General features: G+C 35.8%; 1 protein-coding gene across 1 annotated transcript in view; it reads left to right on the forward strand.

Moving 5' to 3' along the window:
- The window catches only part of LOC109091335 (SLIT-ROBO Rho GTPase-activating protein 3), a 68,753-nt gene that overhangs the window by 38,630 nt on the left and 12,021 nt on the right, over window positions 1–18,102 (forward strand). The window contains exons 5-14 of the mRNA XM_042759205.1: window positions 870–1,055; window positions 3,403–3,531; window positions 5,592–5,813; window positions 6,667–6,768; window positions 9,903–10,100; window positions 10,634–10,718; window positions 13,360–13,387; window positions 15,540–15,570; window positions 16,510–16,570; window positions 17,235–17,312. Coding sequence (XP_042615139.1) covers window positions 870–1,055; window positions 3,403–3,531; window positions 5,592–5,813; window positions 6,667–6,768; window positions 9,903–10,100; window positions 10,634–10,718; window positions 13,360–13,387; window positions 15,540–15,570; window positions 16,510–16,570; window positions 17,235–17,312 — 1,120 coding nt within the window. The remainder of the gene's footprint in view (window positions 1–869; window positions 1,056–3,402; window positions 3,532–5,591; window positions 5,814–6,666; window positions 6,769–9,902; window positions 10,101–10,633; window positions 10,719–13,359; window positions 13,388–15,539; window positions 15,571–16,509; window positions 16,571–17,234; window positions 17,313–18,102) is intronic.

Consider the following 18,102-nt stretch of genomic DNA (forward strand, 5'->3'; position numbering starts at 1 on the left):
GTCTTCATTTTGAGTAAATGTGAGAATAACATTTATGAAAAGTTTCATTGTTGTTTGCCATTTAAAGCTTTGGGTTGGGTTCTCTGGTACATATTCTCATTTACATTTTTATGAACGTTCTAGTATAATTCAGGATTTTGTCCCACATAAACCGGAAGTGTACAAGTTTTTTCAGTGTTTGTTACTTTCTTCTGTCCCAATTTAATGCACAAAATTAATACTCTCTTCCAAGGCTGCGTTTATGTAATCAAAAATACAGTAAAGTCAGTAACATTACAGTTTAAAATAACTGTATTCTATCTTAATATGTTTTAAAATGTAATTTATTCCTGTGATGGCAAAGCTGAATTTTCAGCAGCCATTACTCCAGCCTTTAAGATTCTTTGAATAATACATTTACATTTTTATGTACCATTATAAATGTCTCTACTGTCACTTTTTTGAATCAATTTAGTGCATCCTTGCTGAATAAAAGTTTTAAACAGTGGTGTATTTTTTCTTTCTCAAAGTATTTCCCTTCATAGATTAATGCTTTCAGTATTCCAACAGTTTTGAGGTCACTGATTCCAAAAGCCATTGGTGTAATTGGGAGATTATTAGCTTGTTCAAAAATGTTTTTAAAACATTGCTAAGAGGATTTTAAATGGTATTTTTCTTAAGCAGGATTTCGGACCAATATGATTTTGGAGTGGGCGGGGCAACCAAGTGAAACAGCAGAAATGAATACCAAATATCATATGCAAATATCATTTGTTTTCACAGCTAGTTAGGACAAAAACTCACATGACAGAGATTTTATTGCCCATCTGGTTCAGATATAGTGTGATGCTGTTAAACTAGTCTTTATAGTATTTTATATCATCCTACAGGTGATGAAGACCTATCACATGTACCACACGGAGAGCATCAGTGCAGAAAGCAAGTTGAAGGAGGCTGAGAAACAAGAAGAGAAACAGTTCAGCAAATCTGGAGACCTCAACGTCAACCTCCTGCGCCACGAGGACCGACCCCAGCGCCGCAGCTCAGTCAGGAAGATTGAGAAGATGAAGGAGAAGGTGAGATTACTCTGGAGAGCCAGTGGCCGGGCTCATAATGCTCAGCAGAGTGACTCATAATGCCTCCCTGCTTTTATTAAACCAAAGGGCCATTGCAGCCTAGAATCACATTCATTTCTTCTCCCGACACTCTCAAGCAGGATTGTGACCCTTTAAGAGAAAGATTATGTTATTTCAAGTGGTGTATATTATCTGTGCACAATGGAGAATAAAGCTAGCCCTTTGTCACTCCTTGATTTCCTTCGAAAACCACTGGAAGGAAGTGAAAGCCCATATTGCTTCGTCATGACCAATGTCTTTTTATCCAAAGCTAGTTTCAGTACTCTTATTAGACAATCCCTCTGGAGGAACCTTGAGTTAAGTGTCCTTGTTCTTGGTTAAGTGCTCAAAGCACAATGGTGACACCTCTTTGTGAGGATCAAACCAGAAAACTTCCGAATGCAAACCCAGAGCTTCGATTGGCAGTAAATGCTGATCCGCACAAACTTTTCTCTTCAAGTGCTCCAAGTTTGGGTCACTTATAATGTTCCCAAACTTGTAATGAGAAGTGATTATAAAACCTCTTTCCTTCGAGTCTTTTTTTCAACAAATGAGAAGCTTTAATGGCTTCCTGCATTTTTCCTTTGAAATAAAATCTTCATTTAAGACATTTAATTAATTTAAAAATATTTTTTTTCTTATATCATTTATTTTTAAGGGGGAATATTACAAAAGTAATACTTTTTAATATGTTTAATATTTGTATTATTATTATTATATTTTAATACTCTATATTATATATTTTATATATATATATATATATATATATAAAATAAAATTTATTAGATTAATATTATTAATATTAATCTAATACAATTAATATTAATATTATTGTATTAGATGTAATAATTGTAATAGACTTTGTTACAGTAAAATATTACAAGACTAATATTTCTAATTCTTCCATTTTTATTTAATAATAATAACAATTATTATTATTATTGGAGTCATATTGATATAATCACTATACATTTTTTTTAAATCACATTTGAAATCATGATCACAGTTTTTATTAGGAAAAATACCAATTATATTTTCCCAAAATTTTGTAGCCCTATCATGATAGTTTCTTTACCCTCTACACCTAGTAGCAACCCTGCCTTCTTCCTAGTTACCTTCTCATCAGCTCTTAAAAGCAGTGCAGGCACTAAGGTTTGAATGAACCTGATGGATGGGTTTATAAAAATGAATGTGGGCTGAGCTTTATCTATGAATGGACAATGAGGTCAGTGAGACTGTAGACAGCCTGGAGAGTGAATGGTTGACTACTCACACAAACCAGATTCAACATTTCAGGTCAGTGACTTTAGCTGTAAATCATTTAATTCATGCTAATTCATAGTTGGTTCTATCACTTACAGAAAGATAACTCATAGTGACTATGGCACCATAAAAAATTTAAAAATTAACATTTACGAATATTTTGCTTTTCACACGAGGCAGTTTTCATGTGAATGAATTCTGTTTCCTTTACTAGCCAGTGTGCGCGCTCTCTCACTTTTGCTCTTTGTGTCGCTTTCTTTCTCTCTCAGCTGTTCTCTCTCTCCCTCCCTTCCTCCCCTTTTCAGGCTGCAATGCGTAGAGATGTTGGCAAGAAAGCCACTCAGCCTCACACTATTTATAACCATGGTAGCCATAGATGCTCTGTGTTTCTCGCTGCATCCTGACCTGATTCTGCAGGCTAGCAGACTCCAACGTGATCTTAGCACACCTGTATGTATATGTAGCAGTCAGCTGTTATTAATGATACTAGAGCAGCTGTCTGCTTTGAGTGCTCAAGCTTTTTGATGAAAAATTCAGCAGGACCCAGCTGGAGAACACAAGCAGATGAGACTCAGTCTCTGTGTCTTTTTTCAATTCACAGAGAACTCTCATATGATGTATTTTATTATTCATGCTCTCCGAATTTACATTTTTTAACTGATCAATTTGTTGTTCTGTGCAATTTAATACATTTAAAAGTTGCAGATTGCTTATTCACAGCTTTTAACTACTGTATATGGAACACTTTACACCCCGTCACCCACCCACACTTTTTAAGGTTTTATTCAAGTGTAGTGTGAGTTATGATCTCTGTAGACTCCAAAATATATGATATGTTATGTCTTTGAATAAACTATGTAATAATAATTTAATAATAATAAAAATAAAATGATATTTTTTTTTTTTATAGTGGAGACTGGGGCAAGTTTCCCCTTTGATCATGTGGAAATACATTTTGAATTTCCAATTATAGATTGGAATATTAAATCAGTTAAATGTTTATTATATTAACTGATTTCTTCTCTATTTTGTTTCCCTTTTTCAGAGGCAAGCCAAGTACTCCGAGAACAAACTGAAATGCACTAAAGCCCGCAATGACTATTTATTGAACCTGACAGCCACCAACGCCGTTGTGGCGAAATACTACATCCACGATGTTTCGGATATGATTGATGTGAGTATGCACAATGAGCCATGCGTTTGTTTGTGTGTATCACCTGGGATTTAAACATTTGAACTGATGAGGGCTCAGCTCCATCTGTTTCTTTTTGCATTGTGGGTGAAGTGTCTCCGTGTTAATATGGTTTGCCTGATTTCTTTTCTCTAAATGTTTGCTAGAATGTCATTTTTAGTAAATTGGATATGAGTTCTGATTTTATTCCCCTCTCCTTCTGGTATTTGTGTTTTTATTGAATTATTAATCACCATTACTGTAACCTTCTAATCTATTTTGCAGCTTCATTCGGCTTTACAAAAGAAGATTAAAACTGTTATTCTGCCAAACCAGAATGATTTTTGTCAGCTCTATAACAAGAACATGGAATTACTAGCTTAATTGCACATAAACCCTTTTAATGCATTTAATTTACCAAAAATTGTTGCATATACAGCAACAGGCTGTTGGTCGCACTGGTATCATCCTATCAAAAATCTGCTGAGACTAATGTAAAGTATACTGAAATAATTTCCCCGACTGGCTCGTCTTTGCTGTCTCTGTCATGTTAGCATTTGTACACTCACTGCAGATAAACTAAACCTCTGTGATTTTTGCTGAGAGATGCAAAGAGTGTCACATTGCTGTCCATCAGTACGCCCTGATATCCTGGAGCAATTTAAGAAAACATAAAACCACACACACACATACATTGGTACTTCCTGATAACAGCAAAAAAGCAAAGAGGAAACATTAGCTATTACAGATAACTTTTAAGCCAAGATTTATTGTTCTATGCAAACTACTGCAGTCACTATTTTACTGTTTGTAAATCTTTGTAGTAACCGTTTTGTTAGGAAAAGTTAGCAGACAATAAACCTTTAGGCTTTTTCTATACTGTTCTATACTGTTTATTTTATACAGATGTAAATCCCTAAGACAGTTAACAGGTTTAAGTTGGAAGAACTCTTTAAAGGGCTCTCATTTAGGTAATTGGCATAGGTTTACCTATAGACCACTAATTGGTAGAAACCACCCAACCAAAACTCATTAAAAACTCCCACACCCACCATGGGTACATAGAAATTCATGTGGTACTTGTGGTCTGCCATGGTGAATTACAGTAATATGCCAAGTTACCTTGTATCAGAAAGCTGTTCCAAAAAGAAGTGCCACAACCCATGGAACTGGTGCTTCAAAGTAACCAGGAGGGCTTTACATTTACTCTGTTTAAAGGGATAGCTCAACCCAAATGTGTTCTGTTATCATTTATTATCACTTACCCTGTCATCATTTTGTGTCTTTGGTGAACACAGAGAATATATTTTAAGTCCCAACCTCTATCACTGACAAACACAGTAAATAATTTCAAATAGCATTGAATTTCTTCTAATGGTCTATGATTGTTAGAAAATGCTGAGAATTTGAACCAGTGCTGTTATTGGGCCAAGAATGTGTAAATACAGAATCTAAACTTGGTGATATTATTGTGCTACATTTTCACCAACGTGCACCTCCTCTCCTGTGGCTTTTTAATGCTAAATAGATTGTCTAGACTGTCTAGTGTTTGCACTCAAACCCTTTAAAGCATAATATATGGATTTACAGTCCAATAGAGCGATAACTGCCTAATCACAATGACTCATAGAGGTGTAAAATTTCCCTCAAGCTAATTTAAACTTGCTCCACATTGCTAAAAGAGGTTAGTCGCACATTTGTTGCACATTTAAACTAATTAGCTAGGATATCCCACTGTGCCTGTTCTTCTAATTATAGATACTGATGATCTTGATTCTCCTCAGGATGTAATTCACTCATTTAGATCATGTCATTTTAATGACACTGTGATCCATGGAGACATAGGAGATGCTACCTGACGTACTTTTCGTCCTGTTGTAAAATGTGAAATCTCATGACTGCTAAAAATAGGCATCACCATGGAAACATTTTGGCAAATAAAATGTCATTTATACTGACTTTGCAGGAAGACATATTGGATTGGTGTTCATCTAAATGTCATTCAGGCTTGCTTTGAGATATATTATGTCTCATCCTTCATTTTTTTTTTTTTCTTTCCACAGTGCTGTGACCTCGGATATCATGCTAGCTTGGCACGCACATTAAGGACGTATCTGTCTGCTGAGTATAACCTGGAGACCTCTCGCCATGAGGGTCTGGACATCATTGAGAATGCTGTGGACAACCTGGACCCTCGCAGTGACAAGCACAAAATCATGGACATGTACAATCAGGTCTTTTGCCCACCCATGCGCTTTGAGTTTCTGCCGCACATGGGAGATGAGGTATCAAGCCTTCAACTTACCTAATAATATCTTATAAATGGAACAGTTCACCCAGAAATGAAATTCTGTTATTATTTACTCACCCTCAAGTCACTCCAAACTGTATGACTTTCTCATGTGGAACAAAAAAGTAAATTTTTTAAAGATTATCCTGGTCACTGGTATCCTGGTTTTCAATATAATGAAATATAATCCAAAAATTACAGTAAAAGTTTCATTATAGTGGTCCATATCACTTATTGCAAGATATACATTAACTTTGTGTATAAAACAGACAAAATTTAAGTCATTATTGGGTTTGGAGAGACATGAGTTGGAAGCAATGACAAAATATAATTTTTTTCAACTGTCCTTTCAAGAATAATAATATACTAAATGTTTATTGAAAATCTAAGAAATGTCAAGAAAAAAAAATCACGATCAGAATTGGGGGTAACGCATTACAAGTAACACAAATTGCATAATCAGATTACTTTTTCCAAGTAACTAGTAAAGTTACGCATTACTTTAACATTTATGAGAAAATATCTGAGTTATATAACTCTTTCATATAAATAACTTATTATATGAAGTTGCTTTATATTCCCATTATTCAGTGACATCTCTTCCTTCAGGCTGAGGCCTTTACAGTTGCCAAGAATATAATTTTGGGGATTTTTGTTATTAAAAATAAATAAGCGAACCCAGCTCAGGTGATAAAAAGTAACACAAAACATAATGCATTACTTTGCATAAACATATGGAAAGTAACTTAGTAATGCAACACAATATGGTAATGCATTACTTTTAAAAGTAACTTTCCCCAACAATGGTTATGACAGAGATAAACTTGTTTTGTTTTTGTGCATCTCAGGTGTGCCAGGTGAGCGCTCAGCAGCCCGTCCAGACCGAACTTCTGATGCGTTACCACCAGCTGCAGTCCCGCTTGGCCACGCTCAAGATTGAGAATGAGGAGGTAAAAATGATCACAGTTACTACATTCAACATTTTATCAAGGACATTATCATGGTATCCACCTCTCAGTAATAATTATTTAGTCTCAGCCTCAGACGCCACAACCATTCACTGACTTTTGATTCATATTGCATACTAAAATAATCGCTAGCTTTAATCTGATTGACTGGTTTTATCCTATTTCCAAAAAGTCAGAGTACACAGGTCTTTATCAGTGTGCTGAGAAACAAAGTTACGCTAAGGTAACTTTACCGATATGGCACCAGGCAGCCACACTGAACGCTTCAATGGAAGATCTAGCTGTTTGAGTCACAGTTTTTGTGGTTCAATATTCAGAGCTTGTTAGAGCACAGTTGTATAATCCACTTTGTTCTCAAAGTTATAGCTGATTTCAGTTTTAAACCAAAAATGCTAGTTGGTTGATTTACAGTGTCAATCAGATGATCCTGTCTAAGTGGTCAGCTCTTTGCTAGAACAAACTACAAAGTAGACCCATGAGGTGAACCGGTAAGATCAAACTAATGAAATTTAAACCCTATTTATTTATTTAAATCATCTTGATTTATCAGATCATGTCACATCAATCAAATTTTGGTGATATTTTGTGGGCCAAAAAAAAAAAGGCTTTCTAATGGTCATTGCAGCAAATTTTTGTGACCAACCTGAAACCGTTGTGAAATCTGTGTGGGAAAATTTTTCTCACACACATGAAATTCCTGATTGCATGGATTCCTATTGTAATGACTGGAATTTGCTTGTAAAATTTGTGTAACAATGGTAAAGGTGATTTCACCTTTATTCTGAGGATAAAAAAATAAGGCTTTTAAAAGCAGGGTTTAGAACAGTTATAACCCAGGGTTAAGCACAATGTGAAAAGCCCAGATGTGTGTCCTCGTTAATCTTTGAAGAAAAAATATTTCCTTTTGGGCTGATGTCACCAAGCCTTCTTATATTTTTCAGTACTTCTGGCTCAAGCAACTGACATCATATTATAGAAGTAAAATGTGAACTCTGTTTCCTGTTGACTTTAACATCAGATCTATATGCTATACAGATCCCGCTGTTGCAACCACATGCTTTGCCAACTGTTCAGTTTTATTTACACCTGCTCGGTGTAAAGATTCAGCAGCTTCTTTAGTGTGAGTCATCACTCTGCAGAGAGCCCAACTGCCTCTCTCACATGAGTCTTTAGCACTCAAAGAGCCCTCGGCTTTACTCACATATTTTATTTTATTTTTACCATTTTCAAAGCACTCCAGAGAATACTTGAGCCTAGCACTCAAACTCATTGCAATTTAGTCCATCTTTCCTGGGAATTGAGAGTGTATTTTTAGCATTCTCATCTGTTAATGGTGTGTTTCTTTTGGGATGGAACGGTTATCTCCATGTTTGGTCTTCGGTGGGGGTAATTCTTTGTATTGGGAGAGCCAAACACAACTCAATCACATTATCAACCAACTAATTGTATGCAGGTGCTAATGGACTTTGTAATAGCTCCCGTCTGTGTGTATTGATGATTTCATCTTGCCCATATCACTTTGTGTCTCATAACCACCTAGTAATTGATGATTTTATGTCACATTAATCTGTGAGGGCCTGGGGCCAATTTACACACCATTCACTACAGCATTCAGACGATCCTTCATTTCATACATTGGTGTGTGATCTTTGTGATCTTTGGTCCCAGAGTCAAATGTACAGAGGTTTAGGAAGTTTCAGATCTGCATACATCACTACAGTATATATGCAAATGTCGCTTGTGGGTTGGCTGCATTGGTTGTCTTCAAAATAGGTTCAGAACTTTTCTTCATTGCTCGGTTTTTAGATTTTAATAACTCTACCTGCATAAGCATTCAAGTAAGCAGCAACACATCTAAGACTGGGTGCATATGTATCATAGTGATACATAGATGCAAGTGCAGACAAAGTTAAAGCTCATTTTACACTTTTTTTTCTTCCAGTGATTTGTTTTCTGAACTAGTGTACTACACAAATACTTTTATATGAAAGTTTTATCCATTTTTTTGAGTCTCTCTATAATCTTAAGCTCATATTGTGGGTTTGTATATATCACAGAGGCATGTACCTGTTATTGCAAGCCTGTTATTGCAAACAATAAGAACTTTTTTTGACTACAGTGTGCACAGAAAATTTTATTTTGAAAGTATTATAAAAGTGCCCACAATATATTCCAGGGTTTAACAATAAAGATTTTTTGATTATGTCGGGCAAGTATTTCTTTTTTTCCTTTCCCTGCTAACATTATATGACAACAATATGAGACATTTGTGTGTGTGTGTGTGTGTGTGTGTGTGTTAGAAAATGTTTTATATTATAACAATATTTTGTATATATACAACAGAAATATGTAATATAATTATGAAAACCAGTTTCAACCTCAGGAATTAAATAGTGAGTTGCATCTCACAGGGATTTATATCACAATATATCACAATGTGACTTCCTTTCTTATTTTAAACTGTCATAATTGCCTTTTAATTTTTAAATGTCCATGTATTACTCCATGACTGCTACAAATTCATGAATACACTGGGTGTAATTTTAAACTTATACTAACTGATGCTTCAAGTAAACAGTTTCTACAAATCCCCACATCCTTTTACGTTACGTTACTATCAGATGTCCAGAAATATCTGTAAACTTGTTTTTGAAAGAAGTCTTTTATGCTCACCATCAAAAACAGTAAAAACTGTAATACTGAGAAATAATATCATGATTTAAAATGACTGTTTTATGTTTTCCTATATTTTAAAATGTTTCAATTATGTAATGAAAAAGCTGGATTTTTAGCAGCCATTACTCCAGTCTTCAGTGTCACATGATCATTCCAAAATCATTCTAATATGCTAATTTGGTGCTCAAGTAACATTTCTTTTTAGTATCAATGTTGAAAACTGCTACGGTGCTTAAACTTTTTGTGGAAACCAACATTCATTCTTTACTGTCACTTTTGATCAATTTAATGTATCCTTGCTGAATAAAATTATGTATTTCTTTCATTTCTTTAAATCTTACTGACCACACAACGGTAGTGTAAATCTTACGTAACTTATATTCCCTAAGTTCATACTCATCTCTCTTCCACCTTACTGAGTCCCTGCTATGTTTAATTAGGTGCGCAAGACCCTGGATGCCACCATGCAAACCTTACAAGACATGCTGACAGTGGAGGACTTTGATGTATCAGATGCCTTCCAGCACAGTCGATCCACAGAGTCAGTCAAATCGGTGGCTTCTGAGAGTTACATGAGCAAGTTAAACATTGCTAAGAGACGAGCCAATCAACAGGAGACAGAAGTCTTCTACTTCACTGTGAGTTGTCTTATTTTTTTTCAGTCCACAAGCACTGAGACCACAATTATGGATGATTTTATTTGACAAATAGTGGTATATGCAATTAATTGGGATTAATCAGCATGTGTATTTAATTCAGTTTTTATTTGATTGATATTCCTAATTATTGGTTCTTTTGGACATAATAAGGCAAATTTTGATATCTTCTCAATACTTTTTTTAAGATAAAGATGAAGTCCAGGTCTTCTGTAGATCCTTTAATACATGGTTCTCAATAGAATCGTCTTTGCAAAGACTGATATGAAAGTCTACTCAACCTGTCCTATCTATCTCTCAAACTCATCACACGTGGATTCGCAAAGTATTCGTGACAAGGCCCATGCCTCACCAATGAGACAGAAATTAAATCCTCCTATTGGAACAGATTGAATTTGCGGTGTCCAAAGGACAGCGAAATCTGTTTTTTGTTGCCCAGAGCACACATCGCTCCCTTGTTTTAGTCACATCCTATTAAAATCATTAGCTCACTGACGCCTTCATCTGTGTCGCAGAAATTCAAGGAGTACCTGAACGGCAGTAACCTCATCATTAAGCTGCAGGCCAAGCATGACCTGCTGAAACAGACTCTAGGGGAAGGTGAGTTGTCTGTTTATTAAATAAGTTTCATCTAATTCCAACTTTGGTCACTGTTGGATATAAAATTGAAAGTTGTAGTTTCATAGGGAAATCAAAAAGTTTGCATAATGAATGTATCTAAACTAACTAGACAAGATATACAGAAGTGAGGACCAAAAGGTTAAGACCATTAGTGAACACTCTTCTGTTTTGTGTCTGCTTGTCTATATATATATATATATATATATATATATATATATATAATGTATATATGTTTTATATATGTTATTATATATAATAATTTTAATTTATTTAATTTAAAAAAAATCCCAGATTTTCAATGTCATCTATTGTTGGGTAAAAAGCTTTAACTTCCCTTAAGCAATATAGAGGGTAATTTTCAGCCTAATGTTTACAGTTTGTTCCACATCTATATTACACAGTGAATCCCTCAGTTTGATAATACAAATTTTTAATTAACATTTAATATATGACCATAACACAGACTTTTACGTGTGTTAACGTAATGCAAGTATGATTGCTTACTAACTCTTCTGTGCAAAGTTATCCAATCTTTCAACTGATATCACAATTAACTAAAACATAAACCCAGTTACTTTTGCATTGTATTGACACAACTAATACTGTGAAAAAAGTTCCACACTTTAGATTTTGTAGAATTACTAGATAATGACTTTCTTCAGGCAAATAATAATGTTAGTCTTTTTGAAGCAAATGCCTAAAGAAAGTTGTTATCTAATAAAGACAGGCAATTTATGAAACTGTTTTGGAGTATGAAGAATTATTTTAGTGATTTAACAAAAAAAAAGTGTATTTGTGTGAACATGCTGCTTCCTCCTTGTTTTTAACAACTGAGGGACACAGATGCAGTTCATAGACATTTAGTTGAAAATTACCTTGAATATTCCTTTAAGTGTAAGTCCTTTTGTTGTCAGATAATTATAAAGACCCTGCTTTCATGGCCACATCTCCCATAAGGCCTCTTGTCACTTCAGTTACGGGCAGTTTACGCCCAATCAATCAGCTAGTGGGACCAGCGGGGGTATATCGGCAGCTGCCTGTGCAGCAGCTCATAATCTAATGATGGCACACTGTGGGACGCCCCAGCTGAGTCCAGCCATCCACGTATATGATCGCTGACCAGTCCTACCCTCTTCACCTCACCAGACTGTGTACTCAATTACACTTCACCTCATTGGCTGAGTAAAACCAGACACTCGAGACTAGACAAGTTGTGTGCGTTAGTACATATACATGAGTTTTCCACATATGGTTGCTGCAGGTACCACCCATGTTTTTAAATTATTCACCTAATTGATCCTCAATCCATTAAGCCAATTAGCTTGGCACATCTCCATTAATGTCATCAGCGGTTGCCATGGTGCCAGCCACCTGGCTTAAATGCTGATGCTTATTTAAATGAGTGATGTGGAAGAATAAACTGTCTCAATTTGCAAATGTTCTGTGCGTAAACCAGATCCTCCCAAACAACTATCCAGAAACGTGGTTGGAAAGGATTTGAGTCTTCTTCTTTTTTAACTCCTCAGCTGGCATGACAAAAGCCTTTCAGTTTTTGGAATAATTTTAGAGGACATAGCAAAGGCACATGGGAACCACTCCATTTGATATGCAGATTTAGTGAAATGAAATGGTTTGAGGGCCCGCTTCACATCTCTAAATTAACCATGTAAAGACATTAGTGGATCCACCTCTTTACATGGTGATTCAGAATTGGAAAAACTTGGTCTGCATTATGGGCAAGTGCTATAGAGATGTGTAATTTGAGGGCTTATTTGTCATTTTTCCAATCCCCCAACTGCTCCCCGGGGGCCGCTGCATAAATGGCTGCCCACTGCTCCGGGTGTGTGTTCACTGCTGTGTGTGTGCACTTTGGATGGGTTAAATGCAGAGCCCGAATTCTGAGTATGGGCCACCATACTTGGCTGTATATCACTTCACTTTCACTTTCACTGAAACATCTTAGCAACACCCTGGCATCAACACAACTACATGCTAACATTGTGAAGGTGACTTTTGCATGGGGAAGCACTGCTTACATTTTGTTTAGATTTTTTTTTTTTTTAGTTTATTTATTGTATTTAAAAAAATAATTATTATTGGAAAAATATGAAATGCATCAATTGGTAGTTGATGCATTCTTGCATTATAATGTTTCTTTTTGACCTTCCTGTGTTTTTATATTTTTTCATTGTTTGCATCATGGAGATACCAGGGAACCCTTTTAAATGCACTGGACATTGGGACAAAGAACCTAGTGAGCCGTCACAGACATCGCTCAGTGTCATCAGTGTGAAATGAATCCCTTGATACACACCCACTCACACACCCTCATACCCACAAATACAAACACACACGCTCACTCACTCATTTAGCTTCCTTTATTTCCCTTCTGTGGTCGTCTGACACCCCGCAGGGCCCTTTCTGAGGTTTCTACGGTGACCAGTGCTCCTTTTTGTCTCAAGCGCTGTGTGGCTGCTCACCCATTCATCTCGTCTTCAATAGTGCTGGCCACTCTCACGATAGCCCTCAGTATGCTCTGACCGAGCTTGAGAGCCCAGTGCATGAGATCATGCTAATAATGACATTTCTGACTCCTCCCTCTTTCCACTCTCTTTTTTAGGAGAAAGAGCCGAATGTGGTACTACAAGGTAAGAGACTCCCATTTTCAAATACAAATAAAGGTTCTTAATTGACATCTGTGGTTCCGTGAAGAACCTTTACCAACCATGGGACATTTCCATTGCACAAAAGGTTCTTTATAGTGGAAAACGATTCTTTAGATTATTAAAATGTTCTTCATACTAAGAAAAAAAAGGTTATTTTCAGAACTGTTCACTAAAAGGTTCTATGGGGAACCCAGAATGGTTCTTCTATGGCATCATTGTGAAAACCCCTTTTTGGTACCTTCATTCTTAAGATTGTATAGCTATGAAAACACCCCTTTAAAACCTTTATTTTTATGACTGAAGATATACTCTTTTACCTCAATATTTCAAGATTGTTGTTTTATTTATAAAGTATCTAAAGAAAACTGCACTTGTTAAGCCATTGGGTCATTAAAGAATGAGATTCAGTCCATGTTATACCATCCATATCCATTATTCATTATCCATATCCATGATTATTGTTTTTAAAAAACATTTTTTTTTCATAATTACAAATCTTTGTTGTGGCATTTTAGACAAAAAATAAAGAGATTAAACCATTATTTTCAGTCCATTTTCTGCATGTTCAGTTGCTAAAACAACCTATAAAACACATAACAGGCCAGGGTAAAAGCAAGAGAGGACAAATAAAACTTTTTTGAAATTGCATGGCGGTCCAAAGGGGGACATGTCCTCAAGTTGTCAATGGCAGGGGCTCAGCTCATGCTGGGTTATCCAGAATGTCCTCTGACAGTTGGAGAATACTGAGAATAGAGCCTTCATTGTAAACAAATGCAGACCTCTTCTGACCTCTCAGTTGGGTGACATCTACCAGTGTCGCCATTGATAATCATATGCCCTTAATTTCAAATTTCAAATGAAACACTGCACAACTCCACAAATACAGCTTCAAATGCTTGACGAACACATATGTTGGTACTCCGACATATGAGATTGTGCTTGCATAGCTAGAAGCATTTTCATTCACATACTTGCATGGAATATGTTTCAGTTCCAAATAATAAAGTGCAAAATATCTATATTTAAGCATGCATACATTCTCAATTTCATTGAAAACATCCATCTCTGTTAATGAATAATCATATAAGTAAATATAAACAACAGTTTGTGCTTGTGCCCTCACGTTTACAACCAAAGTACAGAGACATGTCATGTTTGACTTTGATTGCATTTACCAGTCTGTCACAACAGCAATTATGTTTCCAAAGCCAAATGTTTCAATAAGGGCCTGATTCAGTGCTCCTACAGGGAATAGAAAACTCCCTGCAGTTGTTATCGGTTAATTTGAGGTCAAAAGCATTAGGATGTAATTACGATATTTTAAAGAACAACAATTAATGCCTGTTGCTTATTTAAACCCCTCATTATTGGCTGTTTCCTCCGCTGAGACATAAGTAAGAGTCGAATAGTTGGGAAAGGGTTTGGCTATGTAGGTTTTAAGGTCTTTAATATAACATGCCATTCAGAGGGTGTTTTGTGTGTGTTTTTGTTCCATCTATCCATCTCCATTCCTCAGACCCCCAACCCTTCCCCCGAAACCACAGAAATTGCGGAAACCAAGGCCTCGTTCCATCTATAACCATAAGCTGTTTAACGGCAATATGGAGAGTTTCATTAAGGTACCCACTGACTTTGGTGCTAACAGCGCCCCCTGGTGGGCTGGAGGGATGGCGGAAGCTCTGTCTATCTTTTTTTTCACTGACTCATGCGCTCACACCCTCTATTTGCTTCTGTTAATTTCCTGTCTTTCGCCAGGTGGCGATGATGCAGATGATAAGGGGGGCAGCTGATGCCCTCCAGCCTAAATATAGACACAGCAGGGCCCATTAGTTTTTAAGGAACTGCCTTAATGCTTAATTTACGCAACTACGTGGTCAGTTACCACTTAGATTTAAAGTATTTTGTTTAAAAAGATATAAATAGAAGAGAAAATTAGCCGAAGGGTATCACGTTCTTCACATGCCTCCCTTTACTGCATCTCAAGCCATTCCAGCAGCCGCCTTAATGCTGTTCCACCCAGTCACCACGACGACACTGTCGTCTCCATGGCGATTCTGTCATCCCTTCCTCTCTAACTGTGATTTTCTCACCTTTTTCACTCCTCTGCTCTGCTCTATGCTGCTTTGTGTCTTAGGGGAAGACGGAATGCTCGTACCCGCAATCAGGTACTGTAGAATAGGGCCAGGCATGCACTGTCTTTACCTTTTAGATAAGGCTGTAATACATTTGCTTAGACAAATGACATGTCATTGCTGCTTTCTACAACAGTTTCCACAACAGAGAAATTCGCCTTAGCAGCCTTTGCTATTGTGTTATGCCCTTGAGGACAGACATGCTTAATGCTTTGCTTTATTTTCTACTAAAACAATGAAAAAATACTTTTTTTTTTTTTAGTTTTATGTATATATCACCTATTTTTAAAGCATTTAGAAAATGTTTTACTTATTTAAAGGTGCACCAAGCAATTTTTCCAGTTGAAAAAAGATTTGGATCTAATGTCTGTGTAGATTCATAACTAAATCATCTTTAAATTTGCATCGAATGATACGCAAATGTGTTAAAACAATTTGTTTAATTGTACAATAAAATTAAAATAATGCATACTCACATGAGGTAAAACTCCAGTCATAGCAGTGGCCTAGAAAAAGCGGTTTTGATTCTATAAATGCATATTCCATGAGAAAACATGTCCAATACGATGGATTATAGTGATAAAGCAGGTCATTTTTAGCTGATCATGTGATCTCAGCATGGACGCCTAGTGATGCGACCAGCTCCATGTTAAATATAACAGGTTTATTAGGAGTGAACATAATATTATACATGATTGTATACTATTTTATACTTTTATGTTACTTTTAGAGCTTTTTGTTTACTTTTTAATCAGAGAAAAATGAGCAGGTGCGCCTTTAAAGGGAATCATTTATTCACCCTTGTGGTGTTCCAAACTTGAAAAATGTTCTTGTCCATACAATGAAAGTTGTTTAGGTTCAATTTTGTTTGAAAAAAAAACAAAACAAAAAACTCAATTTTTGAACTATGCCTTTAAATCACAGCCACAGCTTTAAAACTGGTGTTATTTTGTAATGATTGTTGTCTTTCAGGATTCAGGTCAACCCATTCCTCTGGTGGTGGAGAGCTGTATACGATACATTAATCTATATGGTAAGCAGTTCAAGGAAAGGTCACTAATTGATTGCAGATAAACATGCTGACTCAGGAGCTACTGGAAACCATTAGAGAGCTCTCCAAAAACAACACATTCCCTTCAGATCATTCAGCGAGTGCTCGACATTCTCAACCAGAGTGAGACACAGATGCTAATTAGAATAAGGACTCATGTGTTATAAGTTTGAGTGATCCCGTGATACTTTGGAAATAGTTCCATATAAAGACCAATTGTTAGGGTGAAGCTGAAGTTAGTGAATTTAGAGAATGACATCAGCTTGGCTGCTAAGTATTCAATGGATTGATGATTTATTATTCTGCTAGAGACTATAAGTTTTTATAGATGTCAAGGCAGAAAATAATAATGCTATAAAATCTCTGCTTGCTCAAAGGTTGTTAACAGTAACCTAATCTACTCTTTCTTTGAGATTATTGCTTTCGGATCACAGGCATTCCCTCAGTATCCAATGAAAAAAATCATTGGAACTTCTTTAGCAACTCTTATGTGCCCAAAAAAAATATATATAATTAAATAAAAAAGTAAGGACCTCTTAGAGGGAAATGTTGCATTTCCTCCTATGCTCTTCTTGTTTTGAGCTGGAAGTAATACAATATCATGACAAGTTTTCAACTCATGTCTCTTTGTATTTTTCTGTGCCAGGGCTGCAACAACAAGGCATATTCCGAGTTCCTGGATCTCAGGTGGAAGTCAACGATATTAAAAATTCATTTGAAAGAGGTTAGGCCCCTAGAGATGAACTGTAATTATTTTTCAGCTATTTTTGTTTATGTACTTTACAAACTATGAATACTTTTCTTCCGCACATCAGTGTAAATAATATACGAAAATTAAGTTTGGTAGCAGGATTTCGATTTACAAAAGCTTTCCTGTGAAACAAATTGATTCTACATTTAGCTCGTGTTTGCAGATACGAACAATCATCTGCCTGGTTTTGATATTGACAAATGATGTATCAAATGATATAAGCCATTTCTAAGGCTATTCCGTCATCCAAATCATTCCATTTGCACTGAAACATTTACTACCTAGAAATTCCCAGAAAATAAAAAAAAGCGTAATAGAGAGATGGAGCATAATAATGATAACAGAAAATAGTATAGTAAATTGAAATGGTAATTTCTGAAAATAATAATACAGAGATTGGACATTCAGAAAAACTGGTCAGATAATCTTTTGAAGTGTCTCAGTTCATCAGATATGAGGACAAGCGCAAATTTCAGCTGCAAGAGAGATGCAAGATAAACAAAACAAATGATACCGTAAGGATATCAGTCATTAGGTGTTACACAGTAGTGTTGTTGATAAATAGCTACGTTTTAATGTGCAACCTTGTTATTGTGTCACAGGTAATTGAATCATCAGTGAAAAATGTAAATATACAAAGGTGCCTACTAGTGCCTGAATTTGCGTTCTTGTAAAGCTTAGGGAACTCTAAGAGACAAATCTCTATTTTGTAGACCATTAACTTAATTGTGTTATTACTTACTTTACGTTATTACTTATTAGT

This window comes from Cyprinus carpio, chromosome A6, assembly GCF_018340385.1.
Source record: "Cyprinus carpio isolate SPL01 chromosome A6, ASM1834038v1, whole genome shotgun sequence".
NCBI classification, from domain to species: Eukaryota; Metazoa; Chordata; class Actinopteri; order Cypriniformes; family Cyprinidae; genus Cyprinus; species Cyprinus carpio.